At 42.2% G+C, this 17,857-nt stretch overlaps 2 protein-coding genes across 4 annotated transcripts in view; both read right to left on the bottom strand.

The window, feature by feature from the left end:
• Window positions 1-31: 31 nt before the first annotated feature.
• Window positions 32-7,563, bottom strand: lgmn (legumain). The gene is made up of 14 exons (XM_061083360.1): window positions 7,505-7,563; window positions 7,076-7,237; window positions 5,988-6,085; window positions 4,561-4,642; window positions 4,361-4,443; window positions 4,205-4,280; window positions 3,546-3,608; window positions 3,288-3,354; window positions 2,537-2,655; window positions 2,175-2,264; window positions 1,857-2,066; window positions 1,542-1,712; window positions 1,130-1,197; window positions 32-479 (listed from the first exon to the last, which is right to left on the bottom strand). Exons 2-14 carry the CDS (start codon window positions 7,220-7,222, stop codon window positions 437-439), a joined length of 1,317 nt encoding a protein of 438 aa, XP_060939343.1. The 5' UTR covers window positions 7,223-7,237; window positions 7,505-7,563; the 3' UTR covers window positions 32-436.
• A 1,166-nt stretch (window positions 7,564-8,729) lies between these two features.
• The window catches only part of pcnx1 (pecanex 1), a 36,766-nt gene continuing 27,638 nt past the window's right edge, over window positions 8,730-17,857 (bottom strand). For all 3 annotated transcript variants that reach the window (XM_061083357.1, XM_061083358.1, XM_061083359.1), the window contains 12 exons: window positions 17,730-17,788; window positions 17,412-17,627; window positions 14,866-15,119; window positions 14,540-14,770; window positions 13,542-13,642; window positions 13,188-13,338; window positions 12,862-13,092; window positions 12,492-12,766; window positions 12,196-12,374; window positions 11,368-11,798; window positions 10,233-10,373; window positions 8,730-10,008 (listed from right to left, as the gene is read on the bottom strand). In XM_061083357.1, the coding sequence (XP_060939340.1) occupies window positions 9,868-10,008; window positions 10,233-10,373; window positions 11,368-11,798; window positions 12,196-12,374; window positions 12,492-12,766; window positions 12,862-13,092; window positions 13,188-13,338; window positions 13,542-13,642; window positions 14,540-14,770; window positions 14,866-15,119; window positions 17,412-17,627; window positions 17,730-17,788 (2,410 nt within the window). In that variant the 3' untranslated portion in view covers window positions 8,730-9,867. The remainder of the gene's footprint in view (window positions 10,009-10,232; window positions 10,374-11,367; window positions 11,799-12,195; window positions 12,375-12,491; window positions 12,767-12,861; window positions 13,093-13,187; window positions 13,339-13,541; window positions 13,643-14,539; window positions 14,771-14,865; window positions 15,120-17,411; window positions 17,628-17,729; window positions 17,789-17,857) is intronic.

The raw sequence follows: 17,857 nt of genomic DNA, 5'->3' as shown, positions 1-17,857 counted from the left end.
ATTAGGAACATAGCTCATTTGTAGATTAGTCTTAGTTTGTCAGATTTTATTTCAAGATACAACAAAGTCTCTTGAGGTTCAACTAACTAATTCAATATTTTGTGTGACCTTAACATGTCAATCAAACATTCACGTCAAGCCTTCCGTTCCACACATAAAGCTGAAAGCACAACAAATTTACAAAATTTTAAAATAAATCACAAGCAGTAAAACATGATCCACAAACCCAGGAAAGGGGGGAGGGGGGGTAGTGCAATTCATCATAAAAACACATTCAAATTCTCAGTTTAAAAAAAAAGGGTGTTGATAAAACGACAGCATCAAGTCCATGTCAGATTGATTCCTAAACAGTGCAGAGACAAACATCATCTTCTCAGGTTCTTCCACATGGAGCAAGCAGCCTGATCCGAGACTTGATGGATTTGTAGAAAGATTTTCACCTGCTGAAGTGACACACGGAGTCCATGGCCAGCTGGATGCTGCACAGAGCAACACAACATGATCACCCGTTACATTCAGTCTAGGAATATAAAATGCATCAGCAATTCACTTTTTTCTTATAATAGCTGCTTAGAAAATTGTTTTGACGATTACTGGTTTGGAAAAGTAAGAATGTTTCCTCTTTCATTCCCTGAAAGTCTGTTCTATGTAACTTTGGTGAGTGGGTTCGATCTCCTGTGAGAAATGTGGAACTGAACTGACACAACTTTAAATCGTCAGAATCAGGTCCAGTAAGTTGCAGAGTAAAGCTGAACTGTACATCACTTAAAAAGACAAATGTACAAATATGAACAGAGCAGATCTTCTGGTTCAGGAAGCTGAATCATGGGTAATATCCACCACTGTGTGGCACCAGAGGGCGCTGTTGCTCGTTTAAAGTCTAAATACAGTTTCTGTGTTCATTGTAATGTGTTCATGTCCTCAGTGCAACACTGAGGCTCATTGATGTGTTTGTATTTGTCTTGGGATTAAAATAGAGTTCTGTTACATAGTGTAATATGAAACATGTGGTTTCGGTTCAACAATTTTTTGGACAAAACTTCAACTATATTTAGTAAAGAGATCCGCTTTTCTAAATAGGAAGCAACCCGTCTTAAAGTCTATTAAATTGAGAGTGAATCTGACGTACCTGTTTGCAGGGTATCCTCTCTCACACAGGTTCACCAGAGCGTACAGATGCCTCAGAGCGTATTCAAACTGAAACACAAGAGGGCATCGTGTTACAAGAGCCGTCATCGTGTTTGAATGACAGCGAGGGGAAACTTTACAAGATTTAAACCTCCCCCAATGTATTTGTTGCATCTGAAATGCCAAATATTTCCCATGATAATGAATGCTGATACCAGTTTATAAAAAAACATGTGAAACTGGTCTGGTGTTTCCTCTTTTCGTGCATCACCAGACACTTGACATGTGACTCGTCTCAACCATTAGCTCCGGATGTAATCTCATCAACTACAGTGGCGACCAACACTCTCTGAACAGGACGCCCTCAGTGGTATTTGAAGGAGCAGGAATCGATCCGTGCTGTGCGGCTCTACCTCGGTTTTGTGCCAGTTGAAGCAGTTCTGTTTGTAGTGTTGGAGCGCCGCCCTGTAGCACTGGTGCTGGGACAGGTCGACCCTCTCGTTGATGACCTCCTCAGCCTCCACCTTACTTCTGGTCACCATCTCAACCACTCGGTGCATCGTCTCAGCGAGCAGCTCCCTGACCTGAACACACACACACGGTCACATGCCGTTAGAAACCGTGAACGTTCTCAGTAATGAATACATGCTCAGTCTGTGGGGTTACATCTGATTTGCATGGAGAGGGAAAAGTCTCAGCCCAACCCAGAGAGCTTGGGCGGTCTTTACCTTGAGGTGTGCGCTGATCTCCATCAACATCCCCCTGGCAAAGGTGATGTCATTAGAGGCCATCAGCTTCCTCTTGAGGATGGCCAGGGGGACGTCAGGGCTCGGGGTCAGATCCAGATTCCTAACGGGCTGCAGGGTCACTGAAGGAGCAGGTGGGTCGCCGGCTTTGTGGTCACCCTGGAATGCGTCCACCTTCATGTGGCCCAGCGTCTAAATGGAAAGGAAGGACTCAGGATGAGTGATCGAAGGAGAGAAAGGCTCACTATACTAGTTGCAGAACAAACTTGTGAAGTCCATGTTTCCATCGGTTTCTCCCACCTTGTTCCCAAACTGCTGGACGTGGCTGGTGTTTGTGTGGCTGCGTACAATCTTGAACTGCTTCATCAAAGTTTCTTTGGTCAGGTCCTCCTGGAAACAGACAAAAGAATTAAGAAACTGTTATTTTATCTGATCCATGGAGGTTGAGATTCTGCTGTGGGAGATATTTGGAAAAATCTAGTTTTTAAACAACATGTGAATGCAAATGTTCCAGCTCGTTATCTGCTGAAGCAGAACAGTCGTTGGAAACTTCCCCCACTTCCTTTTCCTGCTCATTTGTGACCCGGTGAAAACAGAACAGAAAACCTCAATGAGCTACATTTAGTTGTATATATGTCATTCAGTCATCAGGTGTCACCCACCACATCAGAGTCCTCCATCCAGTTCACACTGTACCAGTCGCCCAGGTACGTCTCCCTCTTCTCGTCATAGTAACAGGCGTAGGAGGACTCATGGGAGTTGGATGCTGTGGTGGCGTACACTGAAAAACACAGAGACATTCTCATGTTAGTGAGTCTGATAGATTGGTAGAAATATATTTTAATTTTACAGCATGAAAACCTTAATAAGAATCCCACTTTATTGATTTATTGCAGCAGGACTGTTGGTGGAGGTTTGTGCTCTTCTGAGCTTCAGTCTAGTTTGAACCTGCTTAACCTGAAACTTGACTAATAGGACACATGCAAATAAATCTGTCACGTGTTTTGACTGGTGAAAGTAAAGAAGAAAAATTCAATAAAACTAGAACTTTGATCCATGTCCTGTGCAGAAGTTAAAGTGCACGAATAGCAATATGCCAAACCAGTGCTGATCTCAGGCGGATTTGTATTTATCATATGACACATGACAGAAGATGTAAAAAAAACTGAAATTAAAGCAAGAAAAAGAGTCAGAGGAAATCCCACCAGTTGATATGGTTGATTTCTGACAGAGTTTTGATCTTTGGTTGTTTCAAATTCAGACGTAGGGGAAGTAAAACAATCACCAACCAAAGTTATATTCATGCTGCAGATGTTTTATGTATTTCATCGATCGATGCTGTTTATTGATCTGTGCTGAGTCAGTATCTCCTTTTACCTGAAAGTGAATCTGGTGAGACAGAGTTCAACTTACCGTCAATGTCAACGGGCAAAGACTTCATCATTGAGCCAGACTCACACGCCTCGATGTACAACACCATCTGTCAATATGAATAAGTGTGTGTGTGAGAGAGATAGAGAGAAAGTAGAGAGGTTACAATGTGATCATCACATTACTGTGTCACCTGCACGCACAGAAACACACACACACACAGACACACAGACACACACACTGCAGGACATGTACACACACGTAGGCTTGTGAATCACGCATGGACTTGTTGCTGCGCACCTTTTTGTATTTCTTATTGTCATGCATGTATTTAATGGCTCCCTGAAAGTCTTCAACATGGAGCTGCAGGGGGAGAGAAGAGAAAATGTCATTATAAAAAATGATATACAAAACACACATACAGAAGCAGTTGTGAATAATAAAGCCCTCTGAATATTTTCACCTTTGACAACTTAATAAACTTTACAGTATCTGAATGTATCATCAGTTTTATAAGCTGCTACTCAGATGTATAGTCTTATCTACTGGTTCCTGTCCCACATTAGGACACTGCAATGTACTATAATGTATTTCAATCATTTTAGAATATTACAATCTTGCACTTTTTATTTCAGTCCTAAGGTTTTGTGGTTTTTGGGATCCACTGTGTCGCCCTAAATGCTGACACTGCCTAAAGTTTGCCACTTTCTGCTCTCAGTTCTCGTCTCGGTGTTTCACTGAAAGTCGCTTTTTAAGTTCTGAAAACATTTGAGCTGAAATTAGCTTGTGCCTCTGCTATTGTCTTGACTCCACCTCCATTGCTCCTTATCATGGAAGATAATCATCTCATAAAACCGGCTGAACTACTTTTAAACAGGTATCTTGTTCCTATTTCATGGTAAAAAAGTAGCGTCTTTGTTTATAGAATTCTCAGAACAAGGAAGTAAAACCCTTCTCACCTCATCGTTGGGGAAAGCCAGAATACCAGGTCCTCCGTGGTCAGTGAAGTACACAAACACGTGATCGTTGGGGCCGCTGCCAAGACAAAGAAATCAAGGTTAATAAAACAAACATGTGACATTGTTAAGTTCCGTGTTACATTTCATATCACTCACCTCTTCAACACTTTTCCTGAACCACCTTTGGCTTTGGAAGAATCTCCCTTCAGCACAGCCAGGAAGTTCTCTGGAGTCACATCCTGCAGAAAGGACACACACCCAGTGCAAAGTAGTTTGGTTTAGACATCAAACAAACTAATGATTCCACAGCTCTGATTTACACTCTTATCCAAATACACATGTGTTGAAGCACCTACATCCCCGGTGTAATCTTTAGGAACTCCCTTGTACACGTCTGTGCCATTCGGCCGGTTGATCACGATCCCGGGGGTCGGGTTCCTGGACACAAAAACATGAGGCACATTTACAGAGGGAAGAGCAAAGCGCTGACAAAACATGTTTTTGTGATGACAGGGCAAACAGATGTATGATTCACTGATCAGGTGACAGGACGAGCAGCTCCACAGAATTTCAGATTCATTTCCCTGTTCACCGCAGAATCTCAACAATGCCCTGAGTGTGTGTGCAACTGCAAAGTCACAGTGTGATCGACTCACAGATTTATTATAGTTAGGTAGAAGTGGGAATCGACTCTTTCAGACGATATTTATTAACCACAAACCAACACAAGCTGATAATGATGTCAGCAGGAAACTGATATTAAATAAGACAAATCCAAGTTGTGTGAAAATAACTTTTCACTTTATCTTGACCTACATTATGTCAAGATATTACATTTTTTAATAATAACAATATTATTCAACCTGTCAGGGTTATTACGATTGAATTAACCTGCTTCCTTCTCCAAGACGTGGATTCACATCTAAAAACATATTAGTACAATATTTATTAGAGCCAAACAGATCTATGTGATATGATCCCTTCACAGATATACGAGTGTTTGCTGATGTGCAAACTTGAATTTGTTATCACATCATGACACTGACCAACGCTGAAAGCTAATGGTGACTCAGCAAACTGATCAGTTAATCAACAGTGTGTTATCAAAAATCAATAAATCATTTAATTTAAGCTAAATAACTGTGAGCAGCGGCCTTAGTCAATCATTTAGTGACGTGTGCAAGGAGCAAGTTCCAGTTTCTTTCATCACCTGCCTCTCATTTCCATTTTTTGTACATTTGAGCAGGTTTGTCGTGATTCAAGTTTAGTGAAAGATCCTCATTTATAGAATCAAAGTCAAATACAGAGTCGAAAGTTTAGTTTCAAACTGAACCTGTCAATCATTACTGTCCATGCTGGTGTATTAACTGTGTATCAGAGCGTAACAATGATTCTATCTCCGACTGAAACTGACGGATCTGCTTTCACCACTGCTCCTCTCTTCAGTGTCTGTGTCAGTAACAAGACTCCGAGTCAGAGTCCCGGAGCAGAACTCAAATCAGTTTCTTGTGACTCCTCTCAGTGAGTCTCTGTAACTCAGGGCTGCTCTGAACACAGGACCCCACATTCCACAGAGACACAATGAAATCAGAAACATGTGCACGTAAGATCAGCCTGCGGTTTATTTACATAACTGCCAGGAATAACTTTCACTATCGATCAGCAAATTATTTTCTTGGCTGATGAGAGCTGTTCACTTAAGTCTCGTTCTTGAAGTTGCATTTAAGAAATTAAAGATTTAAGTACAGTTAAAGACAAAGGTAAAAACAAAACAGCAACTCACTCTTCATTCTTGGCCAAGTCGTCGTACATCATGACCACGATCTGCTCGTCCGGGATCCCGTTGCCGTGGACGATCTGGTAGGCATGGCAAGCATCAGCCTGGGGGAGAAGAAGAAGGAGATCAATATGAGATTAGAGCTACCCTTTGGATTAAAGATACTTTAAATCACATCAAGGTTATCAAAACCAAAAAATCAATCTCTATTGTAGAAAAGTCTCTGCAGGTCAAGAGTAACTTCAACTGCAGTAGCTTACATTTCTTTCTTTCTCTCAATTCATTTGCAAAGCTTGTTTGAATAAAAACATTTACCACATGTTGACGTAGGTGTTTACTATTCTCTTTCATTTTTTTTTTTTTTACAAATTAAACAATTCAAACAATATGGCACCTCAAGAACTAATAAGGAGCAGATGCAGACATTTGGATTAATAAGCGAGAGACAAAAGAGGACACAAGAAATAAATGAATCATCTATTTATAACGTTTCTAGTTTCTGTTCCAGATCAGATCAGAAACAAGGAATTTGCTCTGGTTATTGGTGCAAACAATGAACATAGAAACATAAAAACGCAATAAATACAACATGCATAGGAGAGCAATAAAAAATAGGAAACCAGTATATATTTACTCACTGTTTACTTCTTATATGCTCACTTTTTACCAATATTTATACAAAGTAACGTTTATTTTGACAAACATTTCTAAATAAAAATATATAAAAGATAAAAGATATAAAAAGTGAAGTAAAAAGTTAAATGCTAAATGCAAAACAGTGAACAGTGTCAGATTGCAATATGCAATGAAATGCAGTATAATACAATAGAATTAAGTCAATCCTGCATTCTTATCTGTTGTTTGAGTTTCAGGGATTCGTCATTATTTTGTTTTTGCATTTTTCAACTTCATGTACTTGGATATTTCCCCAGGATCCCAATGATATTAACCCAAAGGTCATTTTAGAAATAGTGGGAGGTTTAAAGTTGTAAACAGTAACTTATAAATATCCACTGAACAAACAGACGAGATGAGATCAGAGCTGATCACATGATCTCTGGGTCTGAAGAGGATCTGATCACAGAGTCTCTCACCTGGTGTCTGTAGTTGTACCAACCATTGGAACCAGCCACGATCACCACCCAGTGCTTCCCAGGGTCCGGCCCCTGGTGTGGGGGGGCGGGGAGAGCGGTGACCAGGCCGAGGCTCAGGCCGAGCAGGAGCAGCGAGGACGGACACATCCTGTCAGTCGGGTCCTGGAGGAATGAAGGAGAAAAAATAAAAACCATAAAGAGAGGAATATGAAATGAAAAACACAACTGGGATCCGATAGATAAACAACAACAAGTCACATGGAAAATCACGTGACGTCTCCTCTTCTCCGCCAGCACAACAACGAGCGAACAGAACTAAACGTGACTCAGCGTAAAGCGACGCAGCGTAAACAAACCGCGACGGAAGCGAACTCCTGCACAGACACTTTATTAATTCAGTTTGTTTATTGATTTTTAAGTTTTGTTTACCTTGTTCACAGAGAAGCTGCGGAGAAGAATAAAGAATAAAGCAGCTGCAGCAGCGGGATGGTTATATACCAGGGGGGGAGGAGCCGTTGATACGCTGCAGCCAATCGGAGAGGCGCAGGGGGCGGGGCCTTACTGTAAACACTCACGCGGCTGGAGGATCCACTTTGGACATGATGCGTTCACTGACCGTAGGGAAAACCGCACTTCCGCCGGATAAGAGGTTTCTAAGGAAGTTGTCCAGCTCTAAAGTGAAGTACTTACTAAAGTACTAATACCATACGTACCACACTGTGAACACAATAACAACTGTCTTAGCACAGCAACTTTCAAAACCCGCTGTTACACAGTTAAGGAAATATAAATAAGTCAAAATCAACAGTGTCAAAAGTAAACATGGCTCCACATAATAAAAGTCAATTTACCTTATATATACCCTACAACATCTAATAAGGTAATAAAGGCCTAAAGTAAGATTGTAAGAACAATGACTTAAGTTAGTTGCATAAAATGTAAATATTCAAGTGAGGTACAAATAGCAGAATTTTTATAAATACAGTACTTCAGTAAATCAACGCTGCACCTCTAATATCAAAAACATCAAGCAGGTGCAACCTAGATTTTAAACGTAGTTACACATTCCTGCAGGCGCTGAACTTTCAATATTAAGAAGATATTAAATGTCACAATAAACAGCCAAGCTTCATTTAATCGGGGTTGGTTCACATCAATAAGAAATACTTGTGTGGTAGATAAACACTCAGTTTGCAGTTCATCACGTCTAATACATCATCAGATCCTCCCTTCATGTAGGAAATAATGTTCAGCTTGTGTTGTAGAAGTTTTGATCACACTGTGTTTCTATCATTATTTATAAATGTGGACGAAAATAGGAAAATCTGAATGATGTATTTCACTTCAATAGCACCACAAACTCTGAAAAGACCATAAAGTTTAATAAGCACAGTGTCATATGATTTTCTCTGCAATAAACAAATCTTATAAACCAGAGGAGAAATATCACCTCTTCACTGCACCTGCTTATCACAAGTTTGGTTTTAACGTTCTGTCACAAAACATTTTGTACATTTTAAGTCGATGACTCAGCTTCTTCTCCACCGACTGTAAACTGAGGCTCAAACTAACAGCAGCAACTTGTCTCATCTGGAGTTTAGTCAAAACATTCAGGGATCAATAACACGATACAGAAACAATCACAAGAGGCATATTAAAGATGTCAGCAATAAATCAAATTTTTATTTCTCCATATAGAAAAGAATTAAGTTAAATAGCGAAACAGTCCATCAAAAATCTGGCATCTTGTTTTCAACCAGTGGTCCTTAATACATTAACCTTTGTCCCAAAAATCAAAAAAAAAAATGTAACAAAGTGTAAATACCATGGTCACAGTAATAAATATTGAAAACAAAATCTTTTTTTTACATTTAAATTATATTTATATACATATATATATATTTGTGTGAATATATATATACATACTATAAAGATATAGATATAATCATATACAGTAAAAAGTTATTTTCAAGTTTATCAAACATAAAATAGTCAAATAAAAATGGCTGAAAACAGAATGATGATTGCATTTATTGTTTCATTCCCAAGGCATCAGTCACCATGGCCATTCAGAGTCTGTAATAAATAAAATGTGATAACCTCTAAAGATTGTAGTGCATCACTGTAAATCAAACAACAAAAACTGTAGTGCAAGTTTATTTTTCTTTGCGCAAAGTAATCTTGCAAATGTCAAACTTATCGTTAAACGGAATGACAACAATGAAAACAGAGAAGTTTTCTCAGAGTCTTTAACTTCAGTCTGTTCTGCACCACGACGTTCTCCGACGTCTTGGCAGCAGAAAACAAAAAAAGCTTTCACATATAGAAAAACCGTGGCAGATATTCAAAACCAGGCTTATTTGGCAAATTATTTCAAAGACAAACAAAACACAAAAGAAAACTCTCCAAAGGCTTTTTACACTCATCTCTGTCAGAATTGCCAAAAAACTAAAAATAGTCGATGAAATGCATAGAAATTAATTACCAGTAGCAAGAAGTAACTTAAGGGTTTTTTACTGTCATGCAGCATTTCTGAGACGCAAAGCAAGGCAGATACTGTAGATGTGTGTGTGTGTCGATGTAGTAAAGGATGTTCAACCAAAGTCGGCTCTGCCTCTGCTTGCACTTTTCCCTGGCTTCCATTCCCCCTCAGTGATAAGGAACGGGGGGGGGAGCTCCCGTTTCCTGTTTGTCTGCAGGCTCCTCGTCCTGCTGAGAGCCAGAGAGGTTTGGCTTTGTGTTGTGTGTCTGTGTGTGTGTGTGTGTGTGTGTGATGTACGTGCTTGCTCGTCTCAAACCTCTGCACCCAGCTCAATGATCCCAGTCTCAATAATGGGCACTAGCTTATCGTCCACCTGTACCAGCAGGATGGTTTTGTCGATATGGGAGCGATTGGCTGGTTCTCGGCTACAAGGCACCCACCGGTGAATCACCTGCAGGGGGCGACACAGCGAGCGGCTTTGTGAGAGGAAGCATCCAATCAGAGTCATGAGAGGTTTTATTACAGAGCAAGTAGGTCACGGAGGGTGTGATAGGTTAAAGACACAAGTATAAACGCTATGATGATGACATAAGCATATTTACAGTGTGTGAGCTGATCAGACAACTTGCACTCACTACAACAATCTGTGTCTTTGTGTGTTTGCTAAGAACTTACATGTCCTTCCATGCCCTCCAAAGGGCTCCAGTCCCTCCAGCAGGTCCGTCCTGCTCTCAGTCTCATGGTCTCCTCAGGCCACTGCAGCTCCTTCCTCTTGGATAAGTTGATGGTCTCCAGCACCTGACTCACGTCCACAATCTGGACCACAGCATGAAACAGAAACAAAGAAGTAAGCATCGGAGGTCGTTGAATAAAGAGACGACTTGCAGTTTATCATAAAGGTCAAACTCTGAGGTGAGGATGCAGATGAAGAGGATTCGGCCTCAAGCAGAAGTGTAATTTAAAAACTATATTTCAGGACATCGTGAAGCCATGTGATGAAGATGATATGTACCGAAGGCAACATAATCAAGTGATTGTTCTTCAATAGAGTATTAATCTAATTTCAGAATTATACAAGTAGAACATGGTAAAAATAGAAACTTCTAAAAAACCTCTATGTATCAGAATTTAGTTTGTGTATTGATAAATGCAGTTTTTCCCCTAGCCCAGTCACCAATTGCTTGTATTACAGGGTAAATTGTAAAATAAGCAATTTTTAAAAAGTTTATACGTTGCATTAACAGAACTACTTGGTGAAAACTCCTCCTGTGTGTTTATGAAGATTAAAGCAGGACAGTGAAAATCTGTCACACAGCTTTCTTTAGTTTTTTGGATGTGATTTTCATTGCAGCTTTTCTGGGATCCTCACAAACCTGGACTCAATAATTCTTCAATAGAGTATTAATCTAATTTCAGTATTATACAAGTAGAACATGGTAAAAATAGAAACTTCTATGTAACATAATTTAGTTTGTATATTGTGATGTGCAGTTTTTCCCTAGCACAGTCACCAAATGCTTGTTTAAGAAGGTAAATTGTAAAATCAGGAATCTTTTAAAAGTTTACACGTTGCATTAACAGAACTACTTTGTGAAAACTGTCACAAATTGATTTAAGGGGGGGGGGGGAATGCTGCTGTTGGTGCTTTTTAGTTTAGATCTGTCAATGAGCTGTAGATCTGAGACAAGCAGGTTGAATTGTCAGATGTTTTCTGACACTGAATATCTGCTGCTTCATTGTAAATGACAGAGCTTTCTTTTGTTTTATGGATGTGATTTTCATTTGCAGCTTTTCTGGGATCCTCACAAACCTGCACTCTGTAGGAGATGTCGTCTCTGCGCACAGTGGAGAAGGTGGGGTTGTGTTGCTGCGGGTGGTGGTAGTGGTGGTGATACTGGCTGAGGGGATCCGTCACCGTGCTGCACAGGCCGTCGTTGCCCAGGAGGCCCACCAGCGTGTGGCGCTTGCAGGGAGGGATGCTGTGGCTGGACAGGGAGGCGGAGGGGCCGGCCGGGTCGGAGGTGGAGCCCAGGCGGAGCTGCAGGGAGGTGGGCAGCGTGCGCAGGGACAGCTGGCTGGTGGAGGAGCGGCGGCAGGGCTCCAGGCCGGTGGCGGAGGTGCGCAGGGAGGAGTGGCGGCTGCTGCTGTAGCGGTAAGAAGAAGACTGGCTGGCAACGGAGGCGCGGGCGGGAGAGTGTCGGACCAAACCAGACTGAACCGACTGGGAGCTTTGACTGGTGCCTGGTCACAGGGAGGAGGAGTCAGACGTAGAACATGTGAAATTAGACTCTTTCATTCGACCTTCACTGGCGATTAAATACCCTAATTATTGTCCAGCTGAAGATCACCTTGACGGGTTAATTTCTCAGATCTAAGGAAGCCTCACCTGAGGAAGAGAATTGAAAATACAACTGATTCTACAAGTTGAATAATACTTACTCCGCATTCACATCTGTCCACCAAGGATTTGTGTATGAATGCAGTTTAGATAACTTATAATTAACACTACTGCCATGGAACTGACATCCTCACGTGATTTTATGTGCTTAAACCTTTTCACAGTAATTCATCTTTATATTTGACTGTGGCTCCAGAGAAATTAACATTTATCTCGTGATCCGATAACAGTGGCTCTTACCCAGAGGATGAGGCTGGTAGGAGTAGGGGGGAACAGGCCCAGAGAGACCACCCTGTGACACGGAGCTCTGCTGAGAGTCCCCCCCAGTCCCGTTCCCACTGCCACTGGACATCCCCCCCGCATCGGGATCCTCTATGTTCCCTCCACTGTTACAGCCGGCGCCGCAGCCTTTCCGTAACCTGAGAGAGAAAATACAGATGTTAACTTAAGACTAGAGTCAGATTTACAAAAGAGGATTAAAGGAAAAGATCAGAGACGTCTATGACAACACTTCAAATGCTGGTCTCTCTACCAACCTGTGCCAGGTGCTGACCACAAAGTTGCGGATGTTCCCGATGCTGATGGGCCCCCCCAGGATGTGTCCGAGCTGGGGGTGCGAGTTGCAGTAGGAGGTGGTCAGCGGAGACACGTAGATTGGATAACCGATGGGCTGGTCACAGGAGGAGTTGATCATGTTGCGTAGCGCCTGCTTGGCGTTCTGGATGCTGCCGCGCTCAGGGTTCCGGTTTCTCAAGAAGACCAACTCCTGCTGCTGCCCGGCCCAGAGACCTCGGACACACTCTTTATTCACCTGGAGCACGAGAGGCAAGTTCACTGTAAATATCATACCTTCAAACTAGTGAGAAGGAATTAATCAGACTTCGTAATTGATGTCGTAGTTCCCACCTTGATGACACGGAAGCTAAGATACCGTCGATTCAGCATAATGATTTTGTACTCGTTGGTGCCCTCGTCCAGGACGTGGCGCAGGGCGAGCAGCGACGGCGAGTTGGACAGCACGGCGCTCCTCCAGGCCGGGTCGCCCTCGTGTGCGATGACCAGGTTCTGCTGGTGGGAGGAGATGGCCTCGAAAAGAACCGCGGGCTCGTCGTACTCATCGGGGGAAGTGAAGTGGTCCTGACAGGGAGGGGACATGAAGCGTGTTGAGAACGAAGCTAAACGCTAAAGCTAAAGCTAACGCCGTGTGGTACCGACAACCTGCAGAGTCTCACCTGGTGCAACTTGAGAGACATTCGGATTCCAGGCACCACGACTTTCCTGAGCAGTTCCATGTCGGCGAAGATCCACTCGTCTCGTATGGAAGAGATGCGGAAATCTCCTTTAAACAATGCGTGAAGTCCGTAAAGGAAAGACTCCAGATTACTGTGATGGAAAGGAAGAGGAAAGTCATATGAGCATTATTAAAACTGTTACTCAAACTGTTCATCCAGAGACAGAAAGTTATTTGGAAAGTTAAAAACGAAACATTGAAGGCATTAAATCCCTAGAATTCAAAGTGATGTTGTAGTTCTTATATAAACACTAAGTACTAAGATTGACTTATATGAGAAATATTGCTCAATAACCTGGACATATGATGAGCTGCTGTTCCCAGAGCTCTCCTTCCCAGCACACACAGGCCGAAGCAGAGCAGCACCAGAGCCGAGTCTTTCTCACTGTCCAGCGGCTAGAAACAGAAAGAACATCAGGAAAGATGAAACAAAACTCAAATGTCATGAATGGACTGGTTTTCAGAGTGAAACCGACATTTTTTAATGTTGCCTTTCTTCATTCATTAAAAAATGTCATCTGATAACAAATGACGAAAGTACAGAATCCCTGAGGGAGAGAGTGACACACGATGAAAGTGCTGAGAGGCTCTGAGGATCTTTGAAGCTGCTTCAAAAAGAAAACCTCACAACTATCTTTAAACTGAACCAGTGGTGTGAGAGACTTCACGTGAGGGGTCATTAGGGTTGCAAAATTCCGGGAATATTCAAAGTTGGAAACTTTCCATGGGAATTAACGGGAATATACGGGAATAAACGGGAATAAACTGGAAATGTTGTCGGTAATCTATACTAACTGTATTTACCTTGTCATATACAGACATAAATATAAACATTTTGTTGTGTCAAAGGCTGATTTGAGCCCTGAGGAAACTTTGGGCACTTGACTATATGCTTCTGCATCGTTGTGTCATTCTTAACATAGGTCTTTGCACAGTATTTGCAAATGTACACAGCCTTTCCTTCTACATTGGATGGGGTGAAATGTCTCCACACATGAGATAGTGCACGTGGCATTGTTCTGTAGAATAAGATGAGAAAAAAGGTTTGTAAAAAAACACTAATGCAATGCCAGAGATATAAATAGTTAGCCAAACAATTGGAATCGTCTGTAAAAATATTTTACAATTGATGGATAAATGAATGGAAATAGGCTAGATGAACAGATGAACAATCCTCAATCAGCATGCTAATATGTTTTCCCCAGTAATATCATCGAAATGTACCTGAGCAATTCCCAGCATCCTGCACACTACAGCAGGCCTCAATAGTCAGACTAAATAACGCAGCGTCACCTTGGCCCTTCGGGAGTTGCAGTACTGGATCCAGCCCAGGTACACGCAGCAGAAGCTGTCCCTGGAGATGCCTGCGAGCCGATGGTCATAGTCCTCGTCGATGTTGGGATTGAAGGTCGGGTCCAGGTCCACGTAGTTCCTCTCGCCACAGGCCTGCAGGCCGTCCTTCATGGTCTCGTTGGCCAGCCACTCTTCCAGTTTGGGGGAGGCGATCACATAGTAGATGATACCCTGAGGCCGGAGAGGGAGGATGCATTTTTTTTAAACATTTTATACTTTAAAAGTCAGAGCTGCTCTCACAAACAGTCCAGGGACGTTCTACCGACCTTGACGTAGTAGGTGGTGAGGATGCGTCGCAGGTCGAACACCTGCAGCATGGAGGCGGCGCTGTTATCTGTGATGCTGTAGCCCTCCAGCACGTATTTGGTGACCAGCACCTCCCAGGACAGCCAGCGCTGGCCGAAGGCGGCGTTGAAGGACAGGATGTGAGGAAGGTGACCCGGCTCGCAGCAGCAGCAGCCCTCGTCTTCCTCCACCCCCTCAGTGATGGCCTCCACCTCCCTCTGCTGACAGTAGGTCCCTGAGGAGCAGAAAGGAAGAGGGGTCAAGAATAGGGTTGCAAAGGGGCGGAAAGTTTCCGGTAAATTTCCGGAAACTTTCCACGGGAATATTAAGCTCGGGAATTTGTGGAATTTTGAAGAAAAAAAAAACTATGCAAATTAAACACTGAGCAATAAAAACATCATTCAAAACTCTATTTTAAAGATGTATGGAATGCAGCACAAGCTGCACGTTGAGTTTCAACCCTCCACTGTGCATTCTTCCATCAGATGCACAGATAATTCCCAGCATCCTTCACTCTACAGCAGGGCTATTGAGGCCTGCTGTAGTGTGCAGGACTAGTCAGGTAAGTTTCCATGATATTACTGAGGAAAATATATTAGCATGCTGATTGAGGATTGTTCATCTGTTCATCTAGCCTATTTCCATTCATTTATCCATCAATTGTTAAATATTTTTACGACTATTCCAACTGTTTGGCTAACTATTTATATCTCTGGCATTGCATTAGTGTTTTTTTACAAACTTTTTTCTCATCTTATTCTACAGAACAATGCCACGTGCACTATCTCATGTGTGGAGACATTTCACTCCATCCAATGTAGAAGGAAAGGCTGTGTACATTTGCAAATACTGTGCAAAGACCTATGTTAAGAATGACACAACGATGCAGAAGCATATAGTCAAGTGCCCAAAGTTTCCTCAGGGCTCAAATCAGCCTATGACAAAACAAAATGTTTATATTTATGTCTGTATATGACAAAGTAAATACAGTTTGTATAAATCACCCACAACATTTCCAGTTCATTCCCGTTCATTCCCATGGAAAGTTTCCAACTTTGAATATTCCCGGAATTTTGCAAAACCCTAGTCAAGATACAACACTGCTTGTGTGGAAAACTCAGGTCATTTCTGTAAACTGTGCTTGGTCTAAACTGGCAAATGGAAAAAGGATTGAAAAAAACGTTTGAAGAGGATCTTTTTTTTTTTTTAATGTAAAAAAACTGTGACCTTTATATTGAAATCTGAAAAACTGCTGACAGGCCGTTGATGAGGTGTCACGAGGAGTGTCTGCAGTTCTGTTAAACGTTCACAGTGTGTCACAGGTTTGTTGCACAGCAGCACGACTGGCTGACCCACACACAGTAATGCTGATGAATAACACACAGGAGGGTAGTGATGTGTCGGTCGTGAACGATTCGTTCACTATGAACGAATCCTTACAAGGACTCGGGAGTAACGAGTCCTCTCAATGAGAGATTCGTTCGTTTTCTTGTGGCCGCGCATTGGGACTGTTCCATAGGCTCAGTCAAGGAAGCAGAAATGATTCGTTCACTTCCCTACTGGGTCTTCGGGTACGAGTCTTTGGATCATTTTTCACGTGACCTGCATTGGCTCAGTAGAGGAGCGCTGGAGCTGGAGCGAGGGGCGTTCACTGTCTCCCGGAGAAATGAACACTCTGTGTTTTTAGTATAGAAAGACGTGCATTATATTCGTTCACAAGTCATACAGACTGGTTTTGTTATTTTCACTTTACATTGACACTTACAGTTTAGTGCAGTGTAATTGTTTGCCGTGATAATTAAATGCCAGTATGATAATAAATGACAATTTCAAACCATACAAACTGTAATGTTGTACTGTATTTAATAGGTTTACTTTAAAAAATATGATCTGCAGTAAACTGTAAGTGTAAATAACAAAACCAGTCATTATGACTTGTGAACGAATATAATTCACGTCTTTATTATACTAAAAACACAGAGTGTTCATTTCTCCGGGAGACAGTGAACGCCCCTCGCTCCAGCTCTCCTCTACTGAGTCAATGCAGGTCACATGATAAATGATCCAAAGACTCGTACCCGAAGACCCAGTAGGGAAGTGAACGAATCATTTCTGCTTCCTTGACTGAGCCTATGGAACAGTCCCGTTGCGCAGCCCCCCCCCCCCCCCCCCGTTGAAATGAACGAGTGACTCGAAAAAAGATTCGTTCCTTTTACTGAACGAGATTCAAAGAACCGGGTCGGTAAAAAGATCCGAACTTCCAATCACTACAGGAGGGTTTTACTGGAGGACAAACCACAACCATACTAGACAATTTTGAGCAACTGGTGAGTAGTCCTCCTTCAATTCATCTAAATCCAGAACTAAAACATTTGATGGGGTTTGGTTGAACTTGCTTGAGAAAACAAGTGGTCGAATTATGATTATCTTTGACTACCACTCATTCATTTATCAGTAATCCAGTGGAAAATGAACCTGAACAGAACTCAGTGACCAATCTGGTGTCACGCATGTGCTCCTCCCCCACCTCTGAACTCCAGCCCCCGCAGCTGGAAGGTGACCAGGCCGTTGCCGATCTCTATGAGGTGCACCAGCGCGTTCAGGTAGTCGGAGGCCAGGATGAAACAGTCCCCGGTGCTGAAGTTCCCCCAGCGGCCCAGCAGGAGGTCTCCACACAGGCTGTGCTGCAGGGAGCGGGTCAGGTGCTCATAGAAGATGGAGTTCAGATTGTTGTCGTCGGAGCCTGAAGGAGGAAAGAAAAAAACGACAAAAAGATGACATCAGGGTTTAAAGCTTTGTCATATTAAAACAATGGAGTAAATAAACTCAAATATCACGTCCTCACCTGGATTTCGGTCCAGCTGAGAAGCCAGACGAGTGTTGGAGTGATCCACTCTTTTTGTGCTGTTAAAAAATAAAATCACAAATTTCAGAAGCTGAAACTTTACCTGATTTGAACATTTGTATTTTTCA

Source organism: Limanda limanda, chromosome 12, assembly GCF_963576545.1.
Source record: "Limanda limanda chromosome 12, fLimLim1.1, whole genome shotgun sequence".
Lineage (NCBI taxonomy): Eukaryota > Metazoa > Chordata > Actinopteri > Pleuronectiformes > Pleuronectidae > Limanda > Limanda limanda.
Note: the sequence above shows the minus strand (reverse complement) of the source record. Positions and strands in the feature narration are given on the sequence as shown.

What these genes read in the sequence shown, in the direction of transcription:
- lgmn (XM_061083360.1), bottom strand. Translation starts at nt 7,222, where the DNA reads ATGTGTCCGTCCTCGCTGCTCCTGCTCGGCCTGAGCCTCGGCCTGGTC. An exon ending in GGTACAACTACAGACACCAG is followed by an intron (nt 6,086 to 7,075) that starts GTGAGAGACTCT and finishes CTTCTCCCCCAG; the next exon opens with GCTGATGCTTGCCATGCCTA. An exon ending in AGAGGATACCCTGCAAACAG is followed by an intron (nt 480 to 1,129) that starts GTACGTCAGATT and finishes TGCTCTGTGCAG; the next exon opens with CATCCAGCTGGCCATGGACT.